General features: G+C 38.7%; 2 protein-coding genes across 5 annotated transcripts in view; both read right to left on the bottom strand.

Moving 5' to 3' along the window:
- Positions 1 to 4,228, bottom strand: part of tpcn2 (two pore segment channel 2) — a 30,882-nt gene extending 26,654 nt beyond the window's left edge. The window contains exon 1 of the mRNA XM_044352801.1: positions 3,827 to 4,228. Within this exon, the coding sequence (XP_044208736.1) occupies positions 3,827 to 3,977 (151 nt within the window). The 5' untranslated portion in view covers positions 3,978 to 4,228. The remainder of the gene's footprint in view (positions 1 to 3,826) is intronic.
- Positions 4,229 to 6,633: 2,405 nt separating this feature from the next.
- Positions 6,634 to 21,827, bottom strand: nadsyn1 (NAD synthetase 1). Of its 4 annotated transcripts, none has more exons than XM_044352449.1 (21): positions 21,575 to 21,827; positions 19,620 to 19,680; positions 19,261 to 19,377; positions 18,400 to 18,453; positions 18,080 to 18,169; positions 16,815 to 16,866; positions 16,610 to 16,698; positions 16,423 to 16,540; positions 16,013 to 16,144; positions 15,688 to 15,759; positions 13,888 to 14,012; positions 13,725 to 13,773; positions 13,531 to 13,633; positions 11,927 to 12,095; positions 10,343 to 10,478; positions 9,983 to 10,089; positions 8,900 to 9,031; positions 8,522 to 8,591; positions 7,994 to 8,122; positions 7,439 to 7,615; positions 6,634 to 7,234 (listed from the first exon to the last, which is right to left on the bottom strand). In XM_044352449.1, the coding sequence occupies exons 1-21, from the start codon at positions 21,657 to 21,659 to the stop codon at positions 7,196 to 7,198; spliced, it is 2,106 nt and encodes a 701-aa protein (XP_044208384.1). In that variant the 5' UTR covers positions 21,660 to 21,827; the 3' UTR covers positions 6,634 to 7,195. The 4 variants fall into 4 exon arrangements, with proteins under 4 accessions (XP_044208384.1, XP_044208538.1, XP_044208459.1 ...); XM_044352603.1 differs by lacking the exon at positions 21,575 to 21,827 and adding an exon at positions 20,455 to 20,499; XM_044352524.1 differs by lacking the exon at positions 21,575 to 21,827 and adding an exon at positions 19,970 to 20,054.
- Positions 21,828 to 25,411: the final 3,584 nt, after the last annotated feature.

The following is a 25,411-nucleotide window of genomic DNA, read 5'->3' as shown; positions in this document are numbered from 1 at the left end:
GGTCACAGTTCTAACACACCCCCAACACACCATGGACAAATGAGTGTGAGCTGCATTTCTCTCTCCCTCTCTCTTGTGTAAATATGAATTGAAGTGGCTGCATTGTTGATATGACAGACAGATAAAGAGATTTCGTCATGAAATAGGGTTACGCCACTAAATATCACTGATGGAGGAATTTTAAGTTATTACTGTTTTGAAATTTATTGATACCTATTATGATCTGTGTGTCTCCAGTGCAGAGATGTCCAGTTTAGCCTAGCTTAGCACAAAGACTGGAAGCAAGGGGAAACTGTTAGCATAGTTCCCTTCAAAGTAAAAAAAAAAAAAACACCTGCCAACAACTGTAAAACTGTCCTTTCACCATATTTTTTCTGTCTCTATTCTTAAGAAAGGGAGAGAGGGACATGTGATATGTGACAAAAGTCTCTAGCTGGAATCAAACTGGGGACGCTGCACTAAATAGTCCAATATTTACTCTCCTTTTAGCTTCAGTTTTACTCTCCACCCACTCCTGAGGGAAATATCTGTCTGTTTAGCTGCTAAATGTTCTGCTTTCTTCACCAGCTAGTTGCTAACTGTGTCTGTCTGTTGTGTGGCGCTGAGCAGATAGTGTACAATGGTCTGCTGCTGATAGATAGACCATCCAAACAGTAAAGCTAAACAATAAGCTAAAAGAGGATATAAAGCTCTATAGAGCTGAGGGGAACTGCAGAGTCTGTGAAAATTCTTTGTGGGTTCATCACTTTGAGAGACCTCTTTCACATTATACCTAGTCGTTTGATCAACTGTTAAAATATTGATTGTTCAATATTGATTAGAGCTGCTTTAACACTCTGGGGTTTCATGTGCAAATGCAAAAGTATTCATTTGTCACTTAACAATATTTCTAAATGAATTGACTTGGCATTATGTGTCAACTAAATAAGCATCCTTCTAAGTGAACTTGCTATACTTCCATAGAATATAATAACTTAATCAATGAAGACAACAGCCTATCACCACCCTGTGTTCACGGTGAGATCGGCAGGTATGCACACTATTGTAGCACTAAACAAAAACCACATGACTCCTGGATGAACCCATGTCTTGTTCGGGTTTGAAAAGATGAGACAAGATGAAAAATGTAATTACGACAGAAACAATAAATAGTAAATAAATCAGATGTAAATCATAAAACTTTGGAACTGTTACTGGGTGTATTTTTCACTTTTGATGGATCTATGCTAGCAGTTTCCCTTTGCTCCCAGTCTTTGTGCTAAGCTAAGCAGATGTATCTCTGTACTGGATGTACAAACTGATGAAACTGAACATGAAACTGATTTTCTCATCTGAATCTGGGTATGAGACGACACAAAAGGATTAGAGCTGCAATGATTAGTCACTTAATTGATCGGCTGAAAATTAATCAACAACTATTTTTATAATCAAGTAATTGTTTCAGTCATTTTTAAGAGAATATGCAAAACATTCTCTAGTTACAAAAGTGAAGATTTGATGCTTTCTTTTGTCTTTGATGATAGTAAACTAAATATCTTTGGTTTTTGGACTGATGGTTGAATAAAATGATGTTGAAGGGAAATTATAACAAGCATTTTTCACATTTTTGTTACCTTTTATAGACCAAACAAACAATCGATTAATTCTGAAAGTAATTGGCAGATTAATCGATAATGAAATTAAAAGTTAGTTGCAGCCCTAAAACTTATTTCCCAAAATGTTGCACTATTCCTTCAAGAATCATCCATAATCAAAGGAAGTCTGATTTTAATGTACAGTAACTATTAGTTTCTGGAAATATTAAACATCCTTTGTGTGTAAATGTCACACACTCAAGTCCTTGTCCTTTGATAATGGACCATGAGGTTGTACCAATAGCATAGATTCATCCCTATAACAGTAATATATAACAGTATATATTATAAGGAGATTTCATCTGCCTTGGTGTGACATTAGGATTCCATACAAACTTAGCATCCAGACAGAAAACAGAGATTAGACTGGAGACATGACAGTGGAACCTTTCATCCACAATACCCTGAGTCACAGGATAGATCACTGCAGCTTTAACTCTATTAGCTTTAAAGAACATAATAAAGGACAATACCACTCATACTTCAGTTTATCCACTTAACTTGCACAGCAATGTACCACCATGACTGGAGATCCTTACAATGATGCTGTTTGTCACAGGAATTAGACTGAATGTGTGTTTTAATTTTACAAAAGGTTAAAGACACAGTCTGTGTCAGTGGAGTGTTTACTTAAGTAAAATTACTAATACCACATTAAAGTAAAAGACACAATCCTGCATTCAAAATCCTACTTCAGTAAAAGTACAGAAGTATTATCAGCTAAACTTACTTACAAGTATTAAAGGTAAACTATTTATACAAATATTACATTATTAATAGTGAAGCATCAGTGTTAGAGCAGCATGTTACTGTTGTAGCTGCTGGAGGTGGAGCTAGTTTACACTACTTTATATACACTTAGCTAGTTTAGTCCAGTGGTTCCCAACTTAGGGGTCAAGCCACTCCAAAGGGTCACAAGATGAACCTGAGGGGTCGTGATGTGTAGGAATGAGAGGAAAGAAGAAAAAACAAGGTTCTGCAACACAAATTTAAATTCATTTTTTCTGACTTTTCTCAAATCTTTCCTTTTTATGTGAAATATTTGAAAGTTGTACCTCTGTGGGTCTAGACACTTATTTAAACCAAACCATGTGAGATGTTTAGAGAGGAATGTTTAGAAATATTCAGGAAAGACTGAACGCCAGGTGGAATGTCACACAGCAACATTCTTTAAGACCAGACCTGAACATCAGGAGAGAAAGCAGGACCCATATTAAGGTGTTTTATTGGTGGTTTTCCCCAAACTATTTCAATGAATTTAGCACAAACCAGGTGACACACAATGTGGAGCTTGCGCGGCCCCTCATTTCTGAGAACCACGGGGCTGTTGCCTACTTTGGCCAGTCAATAATCTAGTGTTGCTATTTTGACTGCAAACAAGTTGATGGTGTTTGCCTGTTTATTGTTTTTGACGGTCAGAATAAGATTATTTACTCAAGTACTATATTTAAGTAGAGTTTTGAGATACTTATACTTGACTTAACTTTCTCACTTTCACTTCAACTTTATTCTTCCGCTTCACTGAATTTCAGAGGCAAATATTAGTGACTTTATAAATACAACAATAAAATAGAACTTACACACTAACGCATTAATAATTCAATATAATAAAAGTGAAAGGTAAAGCTGGGTTAACAACTGGGCAAAGCTATTGTCTGTTAAGTTAAAACACTGGAAAAAGTTAAGTAACGTAATAATGTAATTAATGTTAATTTGATTAATAGTATTTGTGAATGAACCACTATATTATACTATCACCTGAAATCCAAATCATAAGAGACTCTTAACAGGTCTCACATTAACACCTGATCTTATGGCCCGGTATCAAAGACTAGATTTAATGTGTATGTATGATTTAAACTTATAATACTGGTATTGTGCATATTCCTATATAAATCTGTTATAGTTTGTATGTTTAGTTTGTATAGTTTAAGGCAAATGGGTGGGTCACTGGGCTATGCTGACAGGGGCCATTTTTCTTCATTAGTTTATTATTTATTTATACTTAATGTACGATTTTGTACTTTAACTTCTGTAACATTTTGAATGCAGAACTTCTAGCTGTAAAGGACTTTAAACCTTCATCATACAGTCATCATCCACTACACTAGTATGTCTGTCATGAAATGAACACTTTGTCTCATGTCTCCGTGGACGACCTGAGATTTCATCATACCCCAACCTCGACTCACCTGTTCTCCCCTCCACACTGCACGACTCCCCGGCGACAGAGTACGACATCCGTCTGCTGCCCGGGGCCCCTCCGTGTCCCGTGCCCGACCCGGAGCCATACTGCCCGGAGGCTCCGTTCACACTCCCGCTCAGCAGACTCTCCGATTCCATCCAGGAAATCTACAACTTATTGTTTCCCCCGCTGTAATTCTTCTGCCGTGAAAGTGAAAGTGGCAGATCTGGTAGGAGACGGTGTGAAATCCGCTGCGGTGGAGTTTAAATTTAATCCGTGTGTACAGTCAGTCAACACAAACATGTAAAGTTACAAACAGCATAACAAGCTCCCAGCAGTAAAGCAGAGGTATGTGTTTTTAGGAAGTCGCTCGCTCTGCGCTGCTCCTCCCTCCCGTCCTGTCCTCAAGTATCACTTTACACTGACTTTGAAAACACACACTCCACCTACAGCACACTGCACATGCTGCAAGCTGCAGCCTACACACACACACACGACAAACTGACAGGACAAGACAGAAACTGGAAAAATTCCCATGAAGAAAAGAGGTTATTGTAGCAGCAGGCTGTAGGTCTAATCCATAGAAACTAATGTAAACTCTTCTGAGAGAGCGAGAGAAAGAACCGGTTTAAACCAAGTACACACACTGCTTATAACAAGGTCACATCAGCAGGCACAGAACTAGACAGCTGCCCTTTATCACGGCAGAGATCATACATACTGTACTGATCAACTGTCAGGTATGGAAACCCATTTCCATCAGAAAACATAAACCTTATAAAATTATAAAAGAATTAAAAGTTAGAAGTATCAAACCAGAGTATCAAACTTTGAACTAGCCCATATATATATATATTTTTTAATTGTCGTTAGTGGTTAATTTCAACTAATCAACTAATTATTAGTCACTGTTGTTTGCAGTGACTAACAATTAGTCGTTAGCACTGTTAAAAGGTAATCATTTAGACGTACTGTCTCATAGCTGATTTTAAAAGTTTGAATTATTATCTCATAATTTTTTAAAACCTTAGTAGCTCATAATCGTGATTTACTGTGGGTATTTTTGCCATTCCTAACATTTGATTTACTTTTTTTCTTTTCCTGGCAGATATGAGCTTCTGTAACCAAACATTCACCAAACTCATTTGTACTCGAGACGGACAAGCTTCTTAATTTGTATTTAAGTGATTATACAAGCACCATCCACTTCATATGAATGGCTGGCTGAGTACAAACAGTTTATCCAGTGCAGTTAAAGGTTGGAGCTGCAGAGGTCCCACTAAAGTCATTTAGTACTGGCGGGAGGGGGGGGGGGGGGGGGGGGGGGGGGGGGGGGGGGTCATGAAATAGTATTTTTGTGCAAAAATCCTACTAATGAGGATTAAACATGTTAATTACAGCCCTTAAAACTCATACTACGCTGTCATCTGACAGCTAAATAAAGCACCACATACTTTCTCTACACTACACTTGCTTGCAGTTGCGTACAAGAGCTTACTCCAATACATCTTCCACCCATAATCATTTACTTTGTCATTAAACTTTTGACATGTAGAAAACATGTTCAATCCACTGTGTCAATGGGAATCACTTTATTTCTACACCCCACTACCCGTCCCATACAGGGTGTCTCACCAATGACATTTAACTCCAAATAGCACACAGCCTGTGTGATCCCATAGCAGCAGTGTTCCTGTGATTGGAATAAAAGGTATTTCACATTCTTAATCTAATCTGGCATAGTTGTACTAAATTAAGCATCATTACTCCTTACTGAGGATAGTTCCAGGAGGAAATCATACAGAAGTAATTGAGTGATAAGTCATGTGAGGGTTTCAAACACTGAAACTATCATATTAACAGCATATTTTAGCTCAGTCCATTTCCTTGTCTCGTAAAGACATTTTCTATCACTCGCACACTTTCATACAGAGTTGGGACAGTTTTTAGGGTCCAAGCAGCAAATTTGCTAGAACCCCATTGTTTCTGTTAGGATTCTTCTTCTTCTTGTGCCCTAAAAGTATCTGGGTCTCAGAAACTAGAACAGCTACAGTTCCTAAACTTGGCAGATAGGTTGGAAATCTCACCCACTACTCAGACTAAAAAAAAAAAAAAATACTGATTGACCAGATGGTGGCGCTGTAACAATGAATTTTACATTTTGGCCTGTAACTGGTGAACCCTAAATCTCACAAAAACAAAATGATTCTTTTCCTGGATTCTGTAGGTCCAGATGAATCTATCCATATAAGCCACACCCATTTGCACCTAGATAGATTTTCCACCATTTTGAATTTTGTCCACATCTGTTTTTTCGCTAATCCTACAAATTAGCTTGTAATGGAGTATGTTTCATTGTGGTATTGTTAATTTTACAAAATATCTCAGTACTTCTTCCACCACTGGACATTCCCATCAGCCTCAACTGTACTTTGTCTTTAGTGCTAATTACCAAATGTTAGCATGCTAACACGCTGAGTACACATGATACCTGCTCAACATCAGCATGTTAGCATTGTCACTGTGAGCATGTTAGCATGCAGAATTTAGCTTAAAGCACTGCTGTGTCTAAGTACAACCTCAAAGAGCTGTTAGCATGGCTGTAGACAAGTTCTGGGTGTCTTGTTTTCATTTATCATAAATGGCTAAATTCTCTGTAACTCTGTAAAGAAAACTACTTTTACTATATATCTTAAAATCCAGAGCGTTTTCCACCGTAAAGGTTTGGGTATCAATGACTGAGAATCTGTAGTAAAATATACAACAATGGTTTAGATAGGGAGTCATGTTTCTAATAACAAATGTACAAACTGATCATTATATATGCAATATTTATTTGAAATACAATTTTATGATTCTGAAAACATCTTAAACACGGATCATGCAAGTAATACCTCAAGAGCCATCCTTACAGCTACTACTGCAAGTCACAGCAAATTCTGTACCATGTTAAAATTAAAGCTTTTACAAAGTTATAGTTTTATTTAATGTTGTTGGTTTTTAGTGCCGTATGACTAGCATGTACTTATGTATTCACTGTACCACAAACTGGACAGACTTCAAAAAGCATTTGTTTCAAGTTCCACCTCAAATGACTATATTTTCACATGTGATAAGACTTACAATGATCCCATACCTCTTAGCAAAGTTTGGAAATGAAGTTAACTATCACATTTGTGTCTAGGCTGCTAGCTTCTTTGATCAACTTCACTGAGGTAGAACAAAGGTTCAGTATAGTCACAGAAAAATGGTTCTTGCATTGGTTGGCTTACTTGGCCATTCGGGATAAAGTCTTAGACCAATCGAAAACATCAAGTACTATCTGATAGTTTACTACAGCTACAGTTCTCATGGATTTATCTGGATCCTCAGGCTCTTACTGCTTGGGGTGGGTGTTTGTTGCCATCTGGGACACCTGTGTGAAAGGAAATGAAGAATGGAAACAACTTCATAAAGATGTCCATTGTAACCAATGATAACTGTTTCCAGCTCTACCAAATACTATAAATCATGTTAACCATCCTTATTCACAGATTACTCCTGTATGTCTGTTTTATTGTTCTTTTCTCTGTCACATTTTACACTGATTTTCTAAGTGCAACAATACATCGATTGCTACCTGGTTGTCGATGCACCTAAACTGCCAAGTCCAGCGTGCGTTGTAGAGGAAAGGTCGGAGGTCAAAGCGGTTGTCGTCAGGGCTGTAGCTCTCGGCGTGGTAGGACGGCGTCACTGTGGTCATCTTATGGCGATTCACTGAGTACATCCTGAAGAAGCGCTTCACCTTCTGCGCCACCTGAAGGAACACAACAACACGGTTACTTTTAGATAAAAGCCTTGCTAACAGCTGCTACAGTAAACGTACGATAATTTTTTAACAATGTTCACATTATTCATGTCAACATTTGACACCAGTTCGACAAGGTCAGATAAGTAGCTAGTAGGTAGCTTGTTAGCTGTAACTGACAGACAGCTGACAGCCAGAATTGCAGAAATCTCTCATTACACTTTTTAAGCACATCATATTATCGCTTTAATCTTCTCAATTTGAAAGCTTTGACTCTGAACCTTCAGGTTTTAGTGTTTGTCAGTGTGAAGCTAATGCTAATGTTAGCTAAGGTGCAGAGCTGTCAGTTGTATAATCAGGCACTTGACAGGCAGAAACATGACTTACCTCTGTGGGCGAGAGCGCATCCTTCCACATGTGGATGAGTTTACAGAACATACTGAAGGGGCCGCATTTGGAGATCTTCCTCAGTCGTCCAATCACTGATAACTCGGAGTAGGTCATCCCCATGTCCGCCTAAGGAAGGAGGTGTGGTGGTGGTTAGAGAAAGATGGAAGAAAATAGAAATGTACATGTAAAGAGGAACTCAGCCACCACTCATACTCCAGTTTAGAGTCTTTACAGGTTAAGTCATGAACATGATTAATTACTATCCTGCAACACAGCCCCACTCAAGTGGGATTTATTCCTAAAGGGGAGACAGAACTGGTAAATACTGAAATTATTGGTGAATATTTAAATAATACTAATATGACAAAAAAAAAAAATCAAATAAATATTTGAACAGGCCCTCTATCATATTCAATGATCAACTGTTTACTTTCTCCTGGACTTAGCTGTGAGCTTCTTTTTATTGCAGTTCTGCTAAAAGATCAATAGTTATATTTCCATGTGTATTATGAACCGTCTCACTACCTCATCTGTCTGCGACACCTGTCCATCTGTAAGCGGCTCCAGTTCAGCTGTGGGCGGAGCGGCCAGGATGCTGCAGAGGAAACCAAAACCACTGACAAACTGAAAAACACCCCAAGATGCTTCATTGTGGTTTGACTATACCAAAGTGTTCATGAAACAATGACTGTGGCAGGAAACCTTAAAAAAAAATGCAGACTTTAAGATGTGCTGCAGTTTGTATGTGTGAACACACATGCCGTTGCCTGTTTGCTTCAATGAGATCATGGCCGAGTCTCTATCTCACAATGAATGTACTGATGTTTCTCTGCCTCAGCACCTTTTCGGTGTCTGTAATCTCAGTACTTAACAAATATGATACCCGACTATTGAATCTCTCACCCTCTCAGAGCGGTGAGCTGGAACTGCTCCACACAGTACAGCAGGAAGCTCTTCAGGTCTGTCTTGCTGATGCCTCCTATTGGGTTGATGTCAGCACTGGAGCAGTCATACTTGGTGAAATAACCTGTCAGACTGAGCAGGAAATCTGGTTTAATGGGAGGAAAGATGGGTCTCATGCAAGAAGCATTCATTTGTTCTTAAGTGGCACATGTGGGTGGTTTAAAGAGAATTCCTGCCATTTGCTAATTTTCCTGTTCCTGATGTACAAACAAAATTCACCAGTGTTCCAAACCAGTCATACCAGTCAAACAGTCTGACTTTCTCCACAGGGAGGAAAACACTCAATTGGTTTAAGAATTATAATGCCTTAAACTGAATCAATCTGGAGTTTAAATATAAAATATATAACTACAACAAACATTATATCATCATCACCAATCTACTGAGATTTTTTTTAGGTTTTATGATTTTTAGTGTCATATTTCAGCACAGCAGTATTACTTGTAACCAGCTGCCTCTTTCTCAGCTCTCTGTCCAGTATCATGTTGTGTTGCAGCTGACAGTGTAACATCATCTACTGTAGGCTGTAATATTCTCTCCTCTAATATCTCTGTGACTGTCACACGACCGACACTCATATTAGTCATGGAGCGTTTTGCTTTAGAAAGACTTTTTTAAAACAATTTCATGTCAAAGCTCTTTATTTCTCTCTGTGGTGTAAAATTATTCTTTTTCCTCTTTGGTAAGGTTTTTGTGAATGAAACGGAGCTGAACAGGTTGCCTTCTTTGGTGATTTTAGGCAGGTTGATTATGCTAATGATCATATCTCTCCAGTGCACACTTCCTCATGAACAGGTGGCATTTAAAAGGCTGAACAGAGACCCTTCAAAGGTTTACTGGATGCCAAAACACTGCACAGCGAGCTTTGAAAAGTTATTACGGCCGCAATCATTTAAATCGTTCATGCACACTGGCTTAGTCTGGCTTGTGGAGGCCACTTTGATCTTGAGCTACATTTATTTTCCCTGTGAAACAACTGCAATCCCTGAACTTATTTTAGAAAGCTAATAGCTCCAGTAATACCTCTCATCTACGTTGGCTGAGCCCAGCACCAGCAAGCCGCCTGGCTTTCCTCTGGCCCACAGACTCAGCTGGGCAAACAGGTAGGCCAGAACCATCCTGACCCGAGCCTGGGAACACACACACACACATACAGAATACAAAAGTGTCTGTGACACTGATGGAAACTACAAAATGGTCACAGTAGTGTTAGCATCAGTGTGAGGAGGACTGTGGTTAAACTGTCATTACGTGTTTGTTGTGTGATGAGAAAGAAAAAAGTGATACACAGAGTGAGGCAAAGAAGCTGTCGTGATGATGAAGGCATCATGAGACACAGTCAGAGCGTGAGTGAGTGAGTGAGTGAGTGAGTGAGGGTCTAACCTGTACATTCTGCAGAGCCAGGTTTTCTCTGTGACTTCCTCCGTTGATGCGAAACTGAGGCAACCTCCCAGTAACCACTGAGAAGATACCAAGAACGGCTTTGACTGCCATGTCTATGTTAATGTTCATGTGTGTGCTGCAAATCCAGAGATAAACGACAGAAAGGAAAACATGTTTACTCCATAGCTATTAAAATATGTATATAGTATGTTATTTTTAACAAATATTATTGTCTGTTGAAGAACTAATATGCATTTATGTGTCCACCTGTCATTAATCTGAAAGGAACCAAACAAGCCAAACAGATAAGCCAGCTTCCTGTTTGTACTAGTGTGATTTGGTCTTTTCTACTCCTTACCTAGTTATCTCTGCTTTAAGGCAGAGTCCCTGAGCCTCATGTCAAATATGATGACAACTCATACACTGATATTTACTTTTTAACATAAACACACATTTTTGACAAAAAAACATTAAATTTGGTTATTGAAGAATTGTGACAAAGAAATAAATGTACTAATCAGGACAGTTTACAGTTGAACATACATTTGTTAGTGCTCTCTCATGGATGAACTACAGTATGTTACCTACATATCTGGGAAATGTACTTAATTGCCAAGACTTAGATGAGAAGACCAACACCACTCTCATGTCTATATGGTTAGTATGGAGATGGAGCTAGGAGGCAATTAGCTTAGCTTAGCATAACAAGAAATGGTTGTTTACAGGTGTTGAGAGCCAGGCTAGCTGTTATGCCCCACTGCCAGTCTTTAGGGTAAGCTAGGCTAACCATCTCCTGACTCTAGCTCCATACTGAACATATGGGACTGATATTCATCCTCTCATCTCACTCTCTGCAACAAAGTCAGACTATTCCTTTGATGGCCGACATATTGTATATACAGTACCAGTTAAAGGTTACATACCAATACAAGCTAAAATCACATTTCCAATGCCACACTGATCAGGCTGTACTTGTCATGCTTGGAATGTGTGTGCTGATCCATAAACTAAGATGAATTCTGATTTCTTTGGTAATACATTGACACTTTCAGTCTATACTGTGTACATGAGCTCTAAATAAAATGACTGTATTCATATCCTCATGTTATTTGTCATATATGGCATTTAACTGAGATTTGTGTTTTATAGTCAAACTGCATATGTTCTCATGTGTACTAGGACTGGAAGTTATGATTATTTTCATGATGGATTCATCTGACAATTATTCTTTCAATTCATGAGTTTTTGTTTGAGACGTCTGCTTGATAAATTGCTTAAACATTCCATTATTCTATTATTTTGTATTTATATGTTGATCAACTAATGAATTAAATGTTTCAGCACAATTTTATTTTATACATACCACAGTGAACTTGTCTGTTTTCTCACAGTATGCTCTACTTTTTTAACCCCTGCGTATACTTTTAATTTATGATTTGTCTTAATATTATCTCAGTTTGATTTTACACATTAACAACAATGATTCAACTAGTATTTGACACTCCGTTACCAACAACTTCTTCAGGCAGATGCTACTTTGTATGGTACGTAGCAGCTTACAATAACACCTTCAGTCCCACCTACCTGCCGATCTGATTGGCCAGGTCTTTGGCCCGGTTGCAGGTGTCCGCTGAGGAGTTTTCACTGGCCATGTAGCAGGTGGTGAAGATGCGACCGCACAGCTCCTTCGGGTGCTGAGGACGATAGGATTCATCTCCAACCAGACAGCGAACCTCCTTCAGTACCTGACTGTCTGAGAGGATGGAAGGAGGGAGGGAAGACAGAATGGAGGGAAAAGAGTGAGGAAAGACAGGAGACTGAGGAGGGTGGCGTACACTCATGACAGGACCCACAGTAAGAAGCTGTATTTATCTTGTTGTTTAGATATCTGTAGCTTGTGACGACAAAGTACACAGAGGTTCATTTCACTGTTTTCTCTAAGTGGCAGATTCCACCAAAGATTCAATCAATTTATCTACTTACTGACTTATTCACTGAAGTGCTGTGTGCAATCATTGCTTTGAATGTTCATATAAATGTGCTCTAACTGTTGTGCTGAGGAGAATCAAACTGTCATGACACAATCATCTAATGTGATTCAAATCAGAGAGCCAAACAGAACCGGCATTTTTTATTGTGGTTTGCAAAATGAAAAATCTTTTTGCAGAAGGCCATAATCTCATGCATACTTATCTACTGCTAACAGGCATGTCTGTGCTCATATTAGTATTTTTTTTGTAAATAAATGTATTTATGTGTTTTCTATGATCTATAACCAATAATCCTACTGGCAATTGAATTAGAGACAACCAATCAGTAATCAGTTAGTCTAAAGTTAGGCTATTCATTTTGCATGTGTGTAGTACTATACAGGCTCTACAAGGCTTTTATAATTATGAACCAAGATCTCAAGTTATAAGCAGCGTCTTTTTTCTCTGATTTCAAAGTGGATTTATTCATGTTTATCTTTAACACATCAAAGAGAAACTGTCATCTTTGTAAAATCAGTTAATTTTTACAGCGGGTATGATTGATGATGATGATTTTGATGCTTTGATCCCTTTGATACCAGACACAGTTGCTGCATATGAAAGAACGTCATATAGGATGTATACCAAGACAGAAAAATATTTCCTCAAAGTGGTGCATGTATATTTCTAACCAACAATGTCAATACTTTCAAACTTTCCTACCCTCTGTTTCACTCAGTCCCAAACTCACTGCTTCCTACAGAAGATGTAAATCTTTACAAACACTTCATGAATATACATGTTGATTTTAAAAACAGCTGGATACTCAAACAGGAGGAAACTGTGCATTTGCTGGGGACTATTTTCAGCAGCGGATTAATCCATATTTGCTGCTGTACTGAGTATTTCTGGTGTGTGTAGGATTGAGTGAAAATAAACTACAGTGTCTCATGGTTGTGAAGGAACATGTCACCCCGTGCAAAACAGTGTGACCCACTGAGATGTTTTTAATAGTTCTTGTACAACAATGGAGCTCTGCGGCACAGAGGAAGACGAGGCTTTGACACACACACAAGACTTAGTAGTATGTTGGTTTTTGTATTTTTATGGCATTTGTTGACAATTAAGGAAAAATAAAGAATATCAGCAGATTGATGGTTTAAAAGAACATGTTAAATTTAAAGAATTTGGCCATTTGACAAACTGAATGATACTCACTGCCGTCCTCTACAGCCTGGCAGAGTAGCACACACATGGAGTGGACAATACAGGCAGTGGAGGAGCTGTCGACGCCTCCACTCAGAGGCAACAGAAAACCAGCCTGGAACCATCAGATACACCAAAGTACACACAGTCAGAATCTAATTATCTTGTTAGTCTGAATGATTTATACTGTTTGTGTTCCTCCTCACCTGTCCACTTCTCCTCAGGTAGTCCCATAGCCAGCAGGCAGGTCCTAGACTGAACAACACAGGAGACAAATGTGTTATGTTTACATGAAGGTTTCTTTTATTGGCCCTCATGAAAAGCTAAACACGATACTGGTTTTTGTACTGAATCAAATCTATTTTGTACCTGATCTCTTCCTCTGCTGTGTGAAAGTGCCATGTTATTGGTTGATGGGTGGGGAGGTAGATGTCGTCACCGCTGGATAAAGAGAAGTCAACTTTCACTCTGTGGCAAGGTTTGGGTTCACTTTCCTGGAACAGAGACAAGGGACACATGTAACTGAGCTATGTGTGACTTTAACTGAACCAACTACAAAAATATAAGAGAATAAACTTGAGAAATTTGAAGTGCGATTACATACTCAGTAAAACAATCAATCAAAGAGGACACAAAGAGTGAAGACAACAGTGTCCTTCCTAAAATTCTGTATGTGCCGAAGAAGGGGATACGTGTATGACTTGAAATCATGTCGGCCTCAAATCACATATTTGTGTGTATGAAATGGACAGCTTAAAGCTGCAGTGACTTATTTTGGCCTCTTGGGGGCTGTGTAACAAGCTGAAAGTGTTAAACCCACAGAGTGCAACCTGACTCAAGGGGTGACAAATTTTAGAAATTATTTATTATGAAAGAATAAATGAAAAACACAGTAATCAGCTGATCCTCAGAGGCGTCACTGGTTCAAGTGCCAGCTGAAGAACACAGCACAAGCCCACAGCTGATACACCTGCAGGTGATCTCATGCCTTTTATACTCAAAATAGAAATGTTTGAAATTGAATGGGGGGGGTGTCTGTAAACATGCAAGATGAAGTGTGTATATATAAAATAACACATCTAAGGAAGTGGGCAATTACACTAGCACAAGATTTAATATATTATCCCCCCTCAATTTCCTCCATCTCCACTTGAAACCTGATTTTGGCCCACACCACTTACTGGCACAGATTTGATGGTGCTGCTACTTGCTCAGACCTCTGTATAGAGAGCTCATCATGAGAGCCTGATCCTAAAGCAAGCCTCTGCTCCAGTCTCATTAGCTGTAATATGTGACACATAAACATCAGGCCTGCTACTTTCACCTCGGGTCATTAAAGACATACAGTATTTACACTCAACTGTAAACACAGCTACATCTCTCATCGTATATAACCAAGTCTCTTTCAAATTTCAATACACTTTCAATATGTTGACGTAGGTTATAGCGCCACAGACCACAGAATAAATATAGTAAAAATGCTAAGTTTAAACTAGATTTATTTGTGTACCTACATAAGGCTTATTGTTTATTTTGCCACTTAAGATAATCAATGAGACAATCACTACCACAGTTGAGGGAAATACTTGTTTCCTTACCTGTGGTAGTGTTGTTGATGAATGGGCAAATCTATTAATATGATGCATCAAGACAATAGTTAACCACTGTACTAAATCACCATGCAACCTAAAGTACATTAACAAACAATAGGTAGCCATAGCAACAATGCTTATGCTTCATATCTCACGCACCTCTGATGGAGAGAGACACATCTACACATCTGTAATGGCTCGTGTTTTACTCGTGCTATATGCAGATAAAGGCAACCTGAAACATATTTTTGCACTTTGAGTCTACAGTGATCATGTATTGGGATCCAAGCACTTCCAAAATGTGGCTGACCTACACTCAGTTCTGTACCTGAACACATCCTGCTTGCAATCCTGCTCACAAAAACAATGTTAACATTTTGATGTTTTGACCACGTTCACCATCTTAGTTCACCCACGTCTTGGCAGTGTTCAGAGCGCAACACACAATATCTGTAGTCATGTGCATCAATTAGAAGGAAATAGACTTTCAGTATAAAACGCAGCTGAAAGCCTTATAGCAAATCTTCCTACTATAGTTTGTTTCATGGTTTGTTAACATATCCTCCAAGCGTCTCACCATGTGTGGCTGGCACACTTCTCCTCTGTAGCTACGCACGTCCTCGAGGTCAAGAGTAGCTGCGATCACCTCCTACAACACATACACACAAAAACAAACATCAGTCTGGCTCTCTTGTGCTTACATCATCTTCACATCACATTTGTCTGTAGATTCAGGAAAGCTACCTGCCTGTAAACACCTTCCCAATATACATTTTCACATTGCACTGCATGACTGATCTGCCTTCCTCTCCATTACCATTTATCATTTTCAAATACACACACAGACTTATTTTGTGGGTACATTCTGACCCAGGTCTGGTTCTTCTCATGTCCATACATACCACATCATTTAGGGAGAACTGTGCTCCCTGTGCCACTATGTCCCCGTTGATGGCCACCATTGCACACCCATCATAATAGAGCCGGTCTCCATCACAGCCCCTCTGATTGGCATACAGATAGATACCTCCACTCTGGAGGAACACCAAAAACACACTGAATGTAGTACTGATTTTAATATTGCATGCTCAAAAAATATCGCAGGAATTATTCTAAAAAGACACAATGTTATGGAGATGCTAGGTCCTAGACTAGTGGTACCATGCTGCCCTCTGGTGATCTCTGCTTCACATTGTCTGTTTATGTACAGATGGGTGACAAATAATGTTTTTTTCCATACATTAAACTCCAAGTCTATATGTGTCTTAAGCGACATATGTTTGTACAAAGCGTAATCGCAAATTTGTCATACCTTGGTAGTGGCTGACTTGACCAGGTTTACTCTTTGGTCAGCTTTGCGGAGCTCGTGATGGCTGGCAGAGGAGTTGGTAAAGATTTCAACCCCATCCAGACCCATCTGAATATGAGGGCTGAAGAAAAGAGAGAACATCCAGTCATCAGGAGTTATAACGGTTTCCAATATTACACTATTGCTCTACCTTCTGGGGTTCCACAGCTCTGCGCAGATCTCAGTGCCAATGCAGGTGTCCTTTGTGGAGAGCACACAGTCACCAAATGGGACTGTATCCTGATGGACACAAAAGCACAGGGAAATAAAATACACTGACCCTCTCTCTTTAATGTGCAGAATAAATGGCCTGGATCTTCTGTTAAAGTCTTCACAGGTGATGATGGGATTCTTACCTGCCCTGTTACCTCCTGGATCATTCGGGGCAGGAAATACTCCTCTACTTTCCTTGAAAAAAGCAAAATGACAAGTACTTTTATTACCATCCATATCCTTTGACTTTTGAATGTAATGGTGACTAGCTTGCTAGCTAACAAGCTACATCATGTAAATAAAACAGCTTGACAGAGTTGTAAAAATGTGTATTATTTCACTTTTAAGAAGCGCTAACTGTTTCCCCAGCTCAGTCTTTGTGCTAAGCTAGGCTACAGTTACAGTATGTCTGTACTGGACCTAAAGAGGTTAAATTAAAGGACCAGTGTGTACGATTTAGTGATCTAGCAGTGAGGTTGCAGATTGCAAACCAACTGAATACCCCTCCCGTCACACTCTCCTTCCAAGTGTGTAGGAGAACCTACAGCGGCTTTTTGTGAAACTCACAAAAAAAAAAAAAGCCCTCTCTAGAGTCAGTGTTTGGTTTGTCCATTCTGGGCTACTGTAGAAACATGTCTTATTATCATGTGATTATACACTAAAACATACCTATGAATATTATATTCCATTTCTGCCAAGTCCGTTATACTAAATGCCACTAAATTCTACACACTGCACCTTTAAGACAAGTAAGCATATTTCAGTATCAGAGGTCTTTTAAAGGACCACTACTAATTTTTAATTCCCTCTTCCTGTTGGGAGGCGGGTTTAAAACTGATCCAATAATGCTATGATAGTACAATTATAAAAACAGCCAGGCCAACACCTCCATACCCCTTGTGATTGTTCATTTATGTGCAGGAAAACCATTTTACTGCATTTTGAAATACATTGGCATTTACCAGGCAGAGGAATAACAAAGACATGCTATCCTGTTGTGTTTTGGGAAACGTAGGATCCAGTGTTTTTGGAGTTTAGCCCATACTAGGAACCAAAAGTGAGGAAAACTCTGCCTCTGTTGCACAGATTTCCACTATCTGTCTCTTGCAAGGTCCCCAAGTTTATGTGCAATAATTTATCACTGAGTTCTGATTTAGATGGAGAGGCAAACATATAATGTTCAATAATTGGAATAAAGCTATGTGGAAAACATCCCTGTATTGACCTGTTCATATCCAAACAAAGACCTAAAAATATAATGTAAGATTAACTGCACATGAAAGTACTAAAACATCAAAAATTTTTGCTTAAATTTTTAGTAAAATATCAAGAATCTGGGTTCTCATGGAGATACAAAGATTATGAGGGTCTTAAAATATCAATGCAGCACAATCTGCTATGGACCAACCTTAACTGGTTCCAAGGTGAGAACCAGCGCATCTCTCTGTAAATCCCATGGTTGGCCATCAGCATCTTTGGTCTGATCAGCAGAATCTTTCTACAGGATGGAAGAAAAATGAATCAGTTCTGTGTTCTTAAAGCAGTTTAATACAGAAAAAACTATTGAACTATCTGTTGAGTAAAAATGCATGAGTGTTACATCATAAAATAAGTCATTTGCATCTGCTGGTGCTCCATATGCTCCAACTGACATGAAAAAAGGCCACTAAATGTATAAAAATAAGAAAAAGCAACATGTTGTGAGGCTGGACCAGTGTGCGGACGTACCTGTTAAGGAACAGCACTCGACAGTTGTAGCGGACATTGTGATGCATTATGGGCCTGAAGGGAGCAGAATTCACAACTTTGTCAAATGTGATACCAGACTTAAAGCTGCACAAAGTGAGATTTTAAGGTAAAATACATTTGTTTTGTTAGTTTAAAGATCCCTTCCAGACATATATTAAGACATATACAAATACTCTGTTAAGAACAATAATGTATGCCTGATATGTTTTTTCCACAAAAAAAAGTATAATTGCCATATTAATATGCAAAATATGCAAATACATTTCATTTCTAAAGTTTAACTGCTGGACACAAGATGTCTCCTACTTCACTGTAAAGTCCATTCTCACTGGAGGCTTCAATTTTCCACATCACACTTGTGCGAGTTGAATATTGGACCAGGAGTGACTCCAAATAGTTGTGATGTCACAAATCCTGCTCATAGACCCAACCTTCAAAATCTGATTTTCAATGAGCACAGAGAAAATTTCCACTTTCAGCAGATGACTGTGAAAACAGCCTTTTAGTGTCAAACTCTGCACATACATCATTCTGCACAATGAAGCACAAACATTCTACTGTTGGAACAAGAAGAAAAACATGTTTTTGAGTGGAGGGGGACTTTAAATTCGGGGTTAAGGGCTTTAAAAGACAAGAGAATATATAGGGTCACAGCAGTCTGCAGTGCATCAACTGTTGCCTTTCATGATTTATGGAAAATAAACTTTCAAAAGTTCAATTCTATCCTCCTGCCACAGGGTGCTGCCGAAGTATCACGTTGACTTGTGCAGCTTTAAAGACAAAACCGCTAGACTGTATACTGTTTTTGGACTGGTCTGACTGTTTGATGGTGATACCAACATTCCCACGTCACAGATGATATCCTGGGTGATGGGAGATTCCAGAAGCTTCCTCAGGACCTCAAAGCTGTGGAGTAGCGTATCTGATTCATAGAAGTGGTCTGCACAGCCATACCCACTATAAAAATGCAGTTAATTAGAAAACAGATGTCAGCTGAGTAGGCAAAGGACAGAAAAGGAAGCTTAGTTTAGTAATTAAAGTGATGATATTTTGCACAATAACCATTTCGGCCAAGATTCATACTGTGACATTTTAATATGGGAAAATACTGTGCATACTGTCTCATAAATGGAAGAAGTGCACTTCTTATTAACAGTGTGAAACCTGAACAAGCACCTTAAAAGAATTTCCCAACATACCTAATCTCCAGCTCAGGGCCCAGTCTATATTTGGCTCCATGAGCCTTTGCAATCTCAATACCTGCAGGGAAACACAGATACAGACAACAGAGAGAACAGAATCATTGCTTTTTTTGGCAAAAACGATTGTTGGTTTAATGTGTGCATTAACCTGTGGTGGGAGAAGAAGTCAGTTCCTTTACTTTAAGGGTTCTCCAGTGTTTTATTGTACTTCCACAAAGTCAGGGGACTTGCAGGAGACAAGGTTGAGAGGTATCCTGTCTTTTAGTTTGTAGTGTGGTTCATGCTCCAAAAACACTGGGTGCTTGATTTACATTGTGCAACTTGATAACATCTTTTGTTAGACTTACTCTGAATGAAATGCCTACATCTTCGAGCCCAAGCAGAGATAAACCTAATGTAGTGTTTTGTTTCATTATTCCTAAGCAGTGATGTCTAAACTGCTGCATCTGAGCTTGCTTAAAAACTGCAAAAACCATGACTGATGACATGTGAAGCAGGCACACATCTGAGTCACACAGAGGCTAACTGGCTGTGCTTCCCTCCGGTCATGCTGCAGCTAACGCTCTGCTAGCTTATCAGCTAACATTAGCCCCGGTTTGTTATTCAGGTTAAAGTGGGAAGAAGCAGCAGGTCTGGTGGGCAGCTTGAGTGAATTGGAGCCTGCGGAGGAAGCACCCGGACCGTCAGGGTGAAACAGTCCGTCGAGGAGCTGCTAAGTTCGGCTGCACAGAGAGGAAACACCTCGGCTGACAGGATGTACCCATGGATGTATTGTAAGAGCTGGATACCGGACTAAAAATGGCGCCCATTCAGTCCTATAGGAATTGCTCACCTGGCGCATACGCCAAGAAAGTTTCTAGCTTCCGGGTTTGCTTCCACGTTGTGCGGCCCACTGAATGTGTGCAGTAGTGTTTTCCCCGCTGGCCCCGCCCACGAGCTCCCGCTCGGCCCATAGACTTTAAATTGTGATGACGTCACGGATTTTTAAATCGCTTTTCTATGTTCGAGGAAAGTTTTACTAACATAAAACCTCCACGAATCAAAAGTTCATAATCGGCAATCAGCCACAATAAGTTGGAAATATCGGCATATTGGATATCGGCAAAAAATCCAATATCGTGCATCCCTACTGCAGGACATTTCTTTTACCAGTAGATGGCAATATGCACTGTGTCACATAAAGCTCTGAGTAGTGAACCTATAGTATCTTCAACATAGTGCACCAGGAAACATGGAGAGAGCTTTATTTTGCCCCTATTATCCTGATGACATCATCTTATCAGGTTATTTTCTCAAACTCAAAGTCCCTCCAGAGCTGTTGTTACTGTCTCTGTTGTGGCTGGAAGTGAAGCTAATTATCACTATTTCATACTCTGTCATGTAGTTCAATCTAAAACATGCATTTTAAAAGATGTGCATATGTTTTACATGTTTTTGAATGTAAAATTTTACTTTAATAACGTAACCCATTGTCTGATAAATATAGTGGAGTAAAAAGTTCTAGCTTGAATGGACGAATGCAGTCCTACAAAAGGAATAAGTGAAGGATATATGAAGTTAAATGTGTGTGCATTTGTAATCTGTGTGTGTGTGTGTGTGTGTGTGCTATTAGAGGCATGTGACTCCCTCAAATTGTGTAAAGCACTTGGGTAATGACATTTAAAATGTAACACAAACTTGTTCCCTGCAACCGGTATTACCTTTATTCTTGCAAGTCCCATACATTATGTTAATATCATTTCACGCTTCATTTCCACTGAAGAATCCAAGAAAGCAACATTGTTTAAATGTCATAACTCCACGAGGTTAAATGTCAGTTATCTAAATGAAACGTCTATTACAGCGTCAGTCTGTCAGTGATGTACTCCAGATGAAAGTGCCTCAAAGACACAACTGTCCAGTAATATATGTGATAAGCATATGTAATATAAATTAGTAATAGTCTGACTTACTCTTCAGTATTCTCTCCAAGTTGCCGTCAAAGTCCAAAGCCCACTGATTCAACGAGCAAGTTGCAAGGGTCACTTTCCTTCCCATTTTCAAACGGTGAGTATCTAACGTGAACAAACCAGATGTACAATGCAAACACTGGCATTAACTCTAACGTTGTGTGCAAGTGTAGTTTTGCAGTCTATCTATAGTTATGTTTCTATATGTGACCGTAAATTTAAGTAGGCGGTGCTCCAGTTCCTGCTGCTTCTTCTTTATGATGTTGTACGGCGGTTGGCAAGAAACAAAATGGGGCATTATCGCCACCAAGTGGTAAGAAATGTAATTCGGGATTCTAATATTAATACTGTACTAAATAATCTCTTAAATAGTAATTCAAGTTCATGTCTCTTGGGGCTCAGAATCAAGTTTATTGTCTCTGTATAACATCTTAAAACCATTACTTGGTCTACACTCTCTTATCAATCACAAAAATCAGACCTTCCTGTATGAGTTAAGATAAGATAAGCCTTTATTGAGTAAAATATAATTTATATAGCTCTTTTCGTGGGTTACAGGTGCTTTATTCATTTATTTAATGTTTATTATAGGGACAAGTAGCCTAGAGCGTTGACCAATACGCTGTGATGACACACCACGGCATTTATAGCTTAAGCTAGATGGGCCTTCATAAAAATACTCCTCATCCTAAACGTCCAGAAACAACCCTGAGAGGCTTCATCAAGTCACAGCACCTGAGAAGCCTGCTTATTTGGGCATTTATTAATGAATTTAATATCAGCAATTTTAATGACATTATCAAATTACAGAGGAACAATAGAAAGCATCCTGATTGGAAACATCATAAATTGGCATGGGATGTGTATATATACACATCCCATATACATACATATACACATGGGATGTGTATATATACACATCCCATGTGTATATATACACATGGGATGTGTATATATACACATCCCATGCCAATTTATGATGTTATGTATGATGATATATGTCTATAATATGTCTATAAACCTTCAGTTATGATTGTTTAGAGATCCATGCACATGATTGATTTAAAGCTGTTAAATAGTCATATTCATATTATTCTTTGCTGGCACTGTGATTGTGGCTCTGCTTCCTGACAGGGTGTTTGATTAGTCAGATCATCAGACATTACAATGTGTAAAATTTAACATATAAATGGAAGGGTGTGAGGGTAAAAAGACTTTCTGTTGGCTAAAGGCAACAACATACAGTAGAGACTTAAATTAATTAAGTTTGCTTTAGAGTAAATAATGACCAGTTTAGGACATGAAACACAAAGTTTATAGGACTTGGACTCGACTTGGACTTGTAGGTCTCGACTTGGGACTTACCTGTCTCCTCTATGGGCTCAACCTAGGACTTCATAGCTGACAACTTAATACCTGGAATTTACTTGTGACTTGCAAAACAGTTACTGTGTCCCACGTACTGTATGTTCATTCATCCAGTTTATTTAACCCTAAACACATTTGATTGTTGAACCAGTTTAACACATATAAACCTAGATGTCATATTTCAACTTAATGTCCAATAATTCACATGTTAAAATAGTTTAAAAAACAAAACAAAGCATAAGCAAAGGTCACATTCAAGGGACAAACATCACGAGAGCTATACCATTAAGTAAGTAATGGACTTTATTTTTTTCCAAAACATGCACTTGGTGTGTAGACAGTGTAAATGGTGAAAAGAACATTTTGTCATTGATTACAAAGCTAAGGGGTCATAGCCATTGGTGAGAGCTGACACTGTCATTGCGATAACACTACAATCACAAACACGCACTACAACCATCTGGTGCTTTCAAACCATCCTGTTTCTCAGCTATTTTCATCAGTCACCTCCTCCACTTAGCACTTTGTTTTGTCACTTACACAAGGGGTGTTTCATAAAGCAAGAATGCCTGTTAAGCCATGCTTACTTCAGTAAATCTGACTTATTTTCAGGAAATTCTGATTAAACCACCACTTTGGTCCAAACTGAAACATCTCATGTATCCTAATAATTTGGGTATTTCCTCCTAGCACCGCCATTAAGTTGACAGTTTTGCTTGTAAGTGAAATACTTAAACAAATACAGGATGCATTGCTGTTAAATTTGATTTAGATATTCAAATTTAATAAAACTTAGTTATCCAATACTTTCGTTTATGATCAAATACCAACAAAATTAATGACATTTCCATCAGGCTCAACTGATACCAAGTTAACATGCTAAACTAAGCTAATTAATTAATTCATTGCTAACAAAAGTATGTTAATGTTGTAATTGAGAGACTGTTCATATGCTGACATTAGCATTTACCTCAAAGCCCCACTGTACCTCTGTGGCTACTTGCATGGCTGTAGACTCTTACTCTTGTTTTGCTTTTGGCTATTCAAGTAATTAAATTAAAGGTAATAAATACATCAGATCCATGGTTGTAACCCTATAGTAAAAGTAGCATTTTCACCATTTCTCTCATAAAAATTAAATAAATCCAGAAATACTACTATTCAGAATGCATGCAGGGCAGACAGGTATTTAAGCAGAATTACAAGCATATGGAGTTTATTATATCACTTGTCCAAAATGAACTTAAGAATCCTAGAAAATGCAAATGATCTTATTTTCTTGCAATAAAACCTGACTGGGGCTGTATTTGATACTTCAAAGTTGTTTAATACATATTGCACGATTTTAGCACTTTAATACAAAGAAAATTCATACTACTCAAACAGGACTTGAACCCAAGATGGGATGATAACAAGCAGACCTGGGAGTTAAGTGGTGCTGAGTTAATCTCTACTTGTGTGAGAGTCTGAGCTGACCTGGTCCACAACATGCTGCCAAAGGTTTCCTTTTGCTTTGTTTATAACAGTACTTTTGTTCCATTTTGCTTCAATACTTCTATATTACAAACTTATGAATGAACAGCTCTTTAATCAGACTTGACTTGAGTCTGATTACATTAGATCAAACTTGGCACCATGAAATATTTTTAATCCTGGTTCAATTTGTAAGGCTCATTCAAGTCAGGCTTTTCACAGTAAGCCCTGCTTATCTGAGCCTTCTTTATGAAACACCCCTCTGTGGGATTCCTTCTGCTACAGTTTCTTTACAAAACCAAAACAGCAGCATGGCACAGACATAAACAGAGATGATGTGATTAGTCTAAGGCCAAAAAGATTCACACTGTGAGAGGGGACAGTGCAGAAGACAGGATGGTACATGTGTTCTTGTTGTGCACTCAGGTGCAGAATTATGTGTGATGAGCCACCCTGACAAAGTGTGGACTGGCTACCATCTGCTTGTTCAACACTACAAGGTACAAAAAACATGGTGAGTGTCTGCGTTTTAAATGAACACATGTTCCAATAATCCCTCATGTCACACATCTCTCTCCCTCTCTCTTTCACACACGCACACACGCACACACGCACACACACACACACACACACACTCATACGTACACTTCATATGAAATAAATAGCCATATGTACAAGAGTTCCTCAAGTGGGCAGCAAACTCGGGTTAAACAGTATGCAAGTACACAAAAACACATCTACGCACAATATACAACTTACATCATGTAAACAACCAACAAAATGCTTAGCCCTGTCATGATAAAAAACATAAACCATAAAATGTTAGTTGCAAGGATTCCAGCATTAATCCAGCTAAATCAGATCTAGACACAATCCAGATACGAGGCATTTTATAATTGTGTAAAAGTGGTCAGTGTGTTCCCAGACATCACACTGCTGTGGTAAAATCTCCACGGTCAGATCAACAGTCTTAAACGCTTACAACAGAATTAAAAGGCA

The sequence above is a fragment of the Thunnus albacares genome, chromosome 1 (assembly GCF_914725855.1).
Source record: "Thunnus albacares chromosome 1, fThuAlb1.1, whole genome shotgun sequence".
Lineage (NCBI taxonomy): Eukaryota > Metazoa > Chordata > Actinopteri > Scombriformes > Scombridae > Thunnus > Thunnus albacares.
The sequence above is the reverse complement of the archived record's forward strand: the minus strand, read 5'-3'. Positions and strand labels throughout refer to the sequence as shown.

Excerpts from the sequence above, each read along its gene's own strand:
- nadsyn1 (XM_044352449.1), bottom strand. The coding sequence starts at position 21,659 with ATGGGAAGGAAAGTGACCCTTGCAACTTGCTCGTTGAATCAGTGGGCT. Across the intron at positions 16,867-18,079 it reads TCACCTTGGAACCAGTTAAG|GAAAGTAGAGGAGTATTTCC; the intron begins GTTGGTCCATAG and ends GCTTTTTTCAAG. Across the intron at positions 10,090-10,342 it reads TGGCTCTGCAGAATGTACAG|GCTCGGGTCAGGATGGTTCT; the intron begins GTTAGACCCTCA and ends GTGTGTTCCCAG.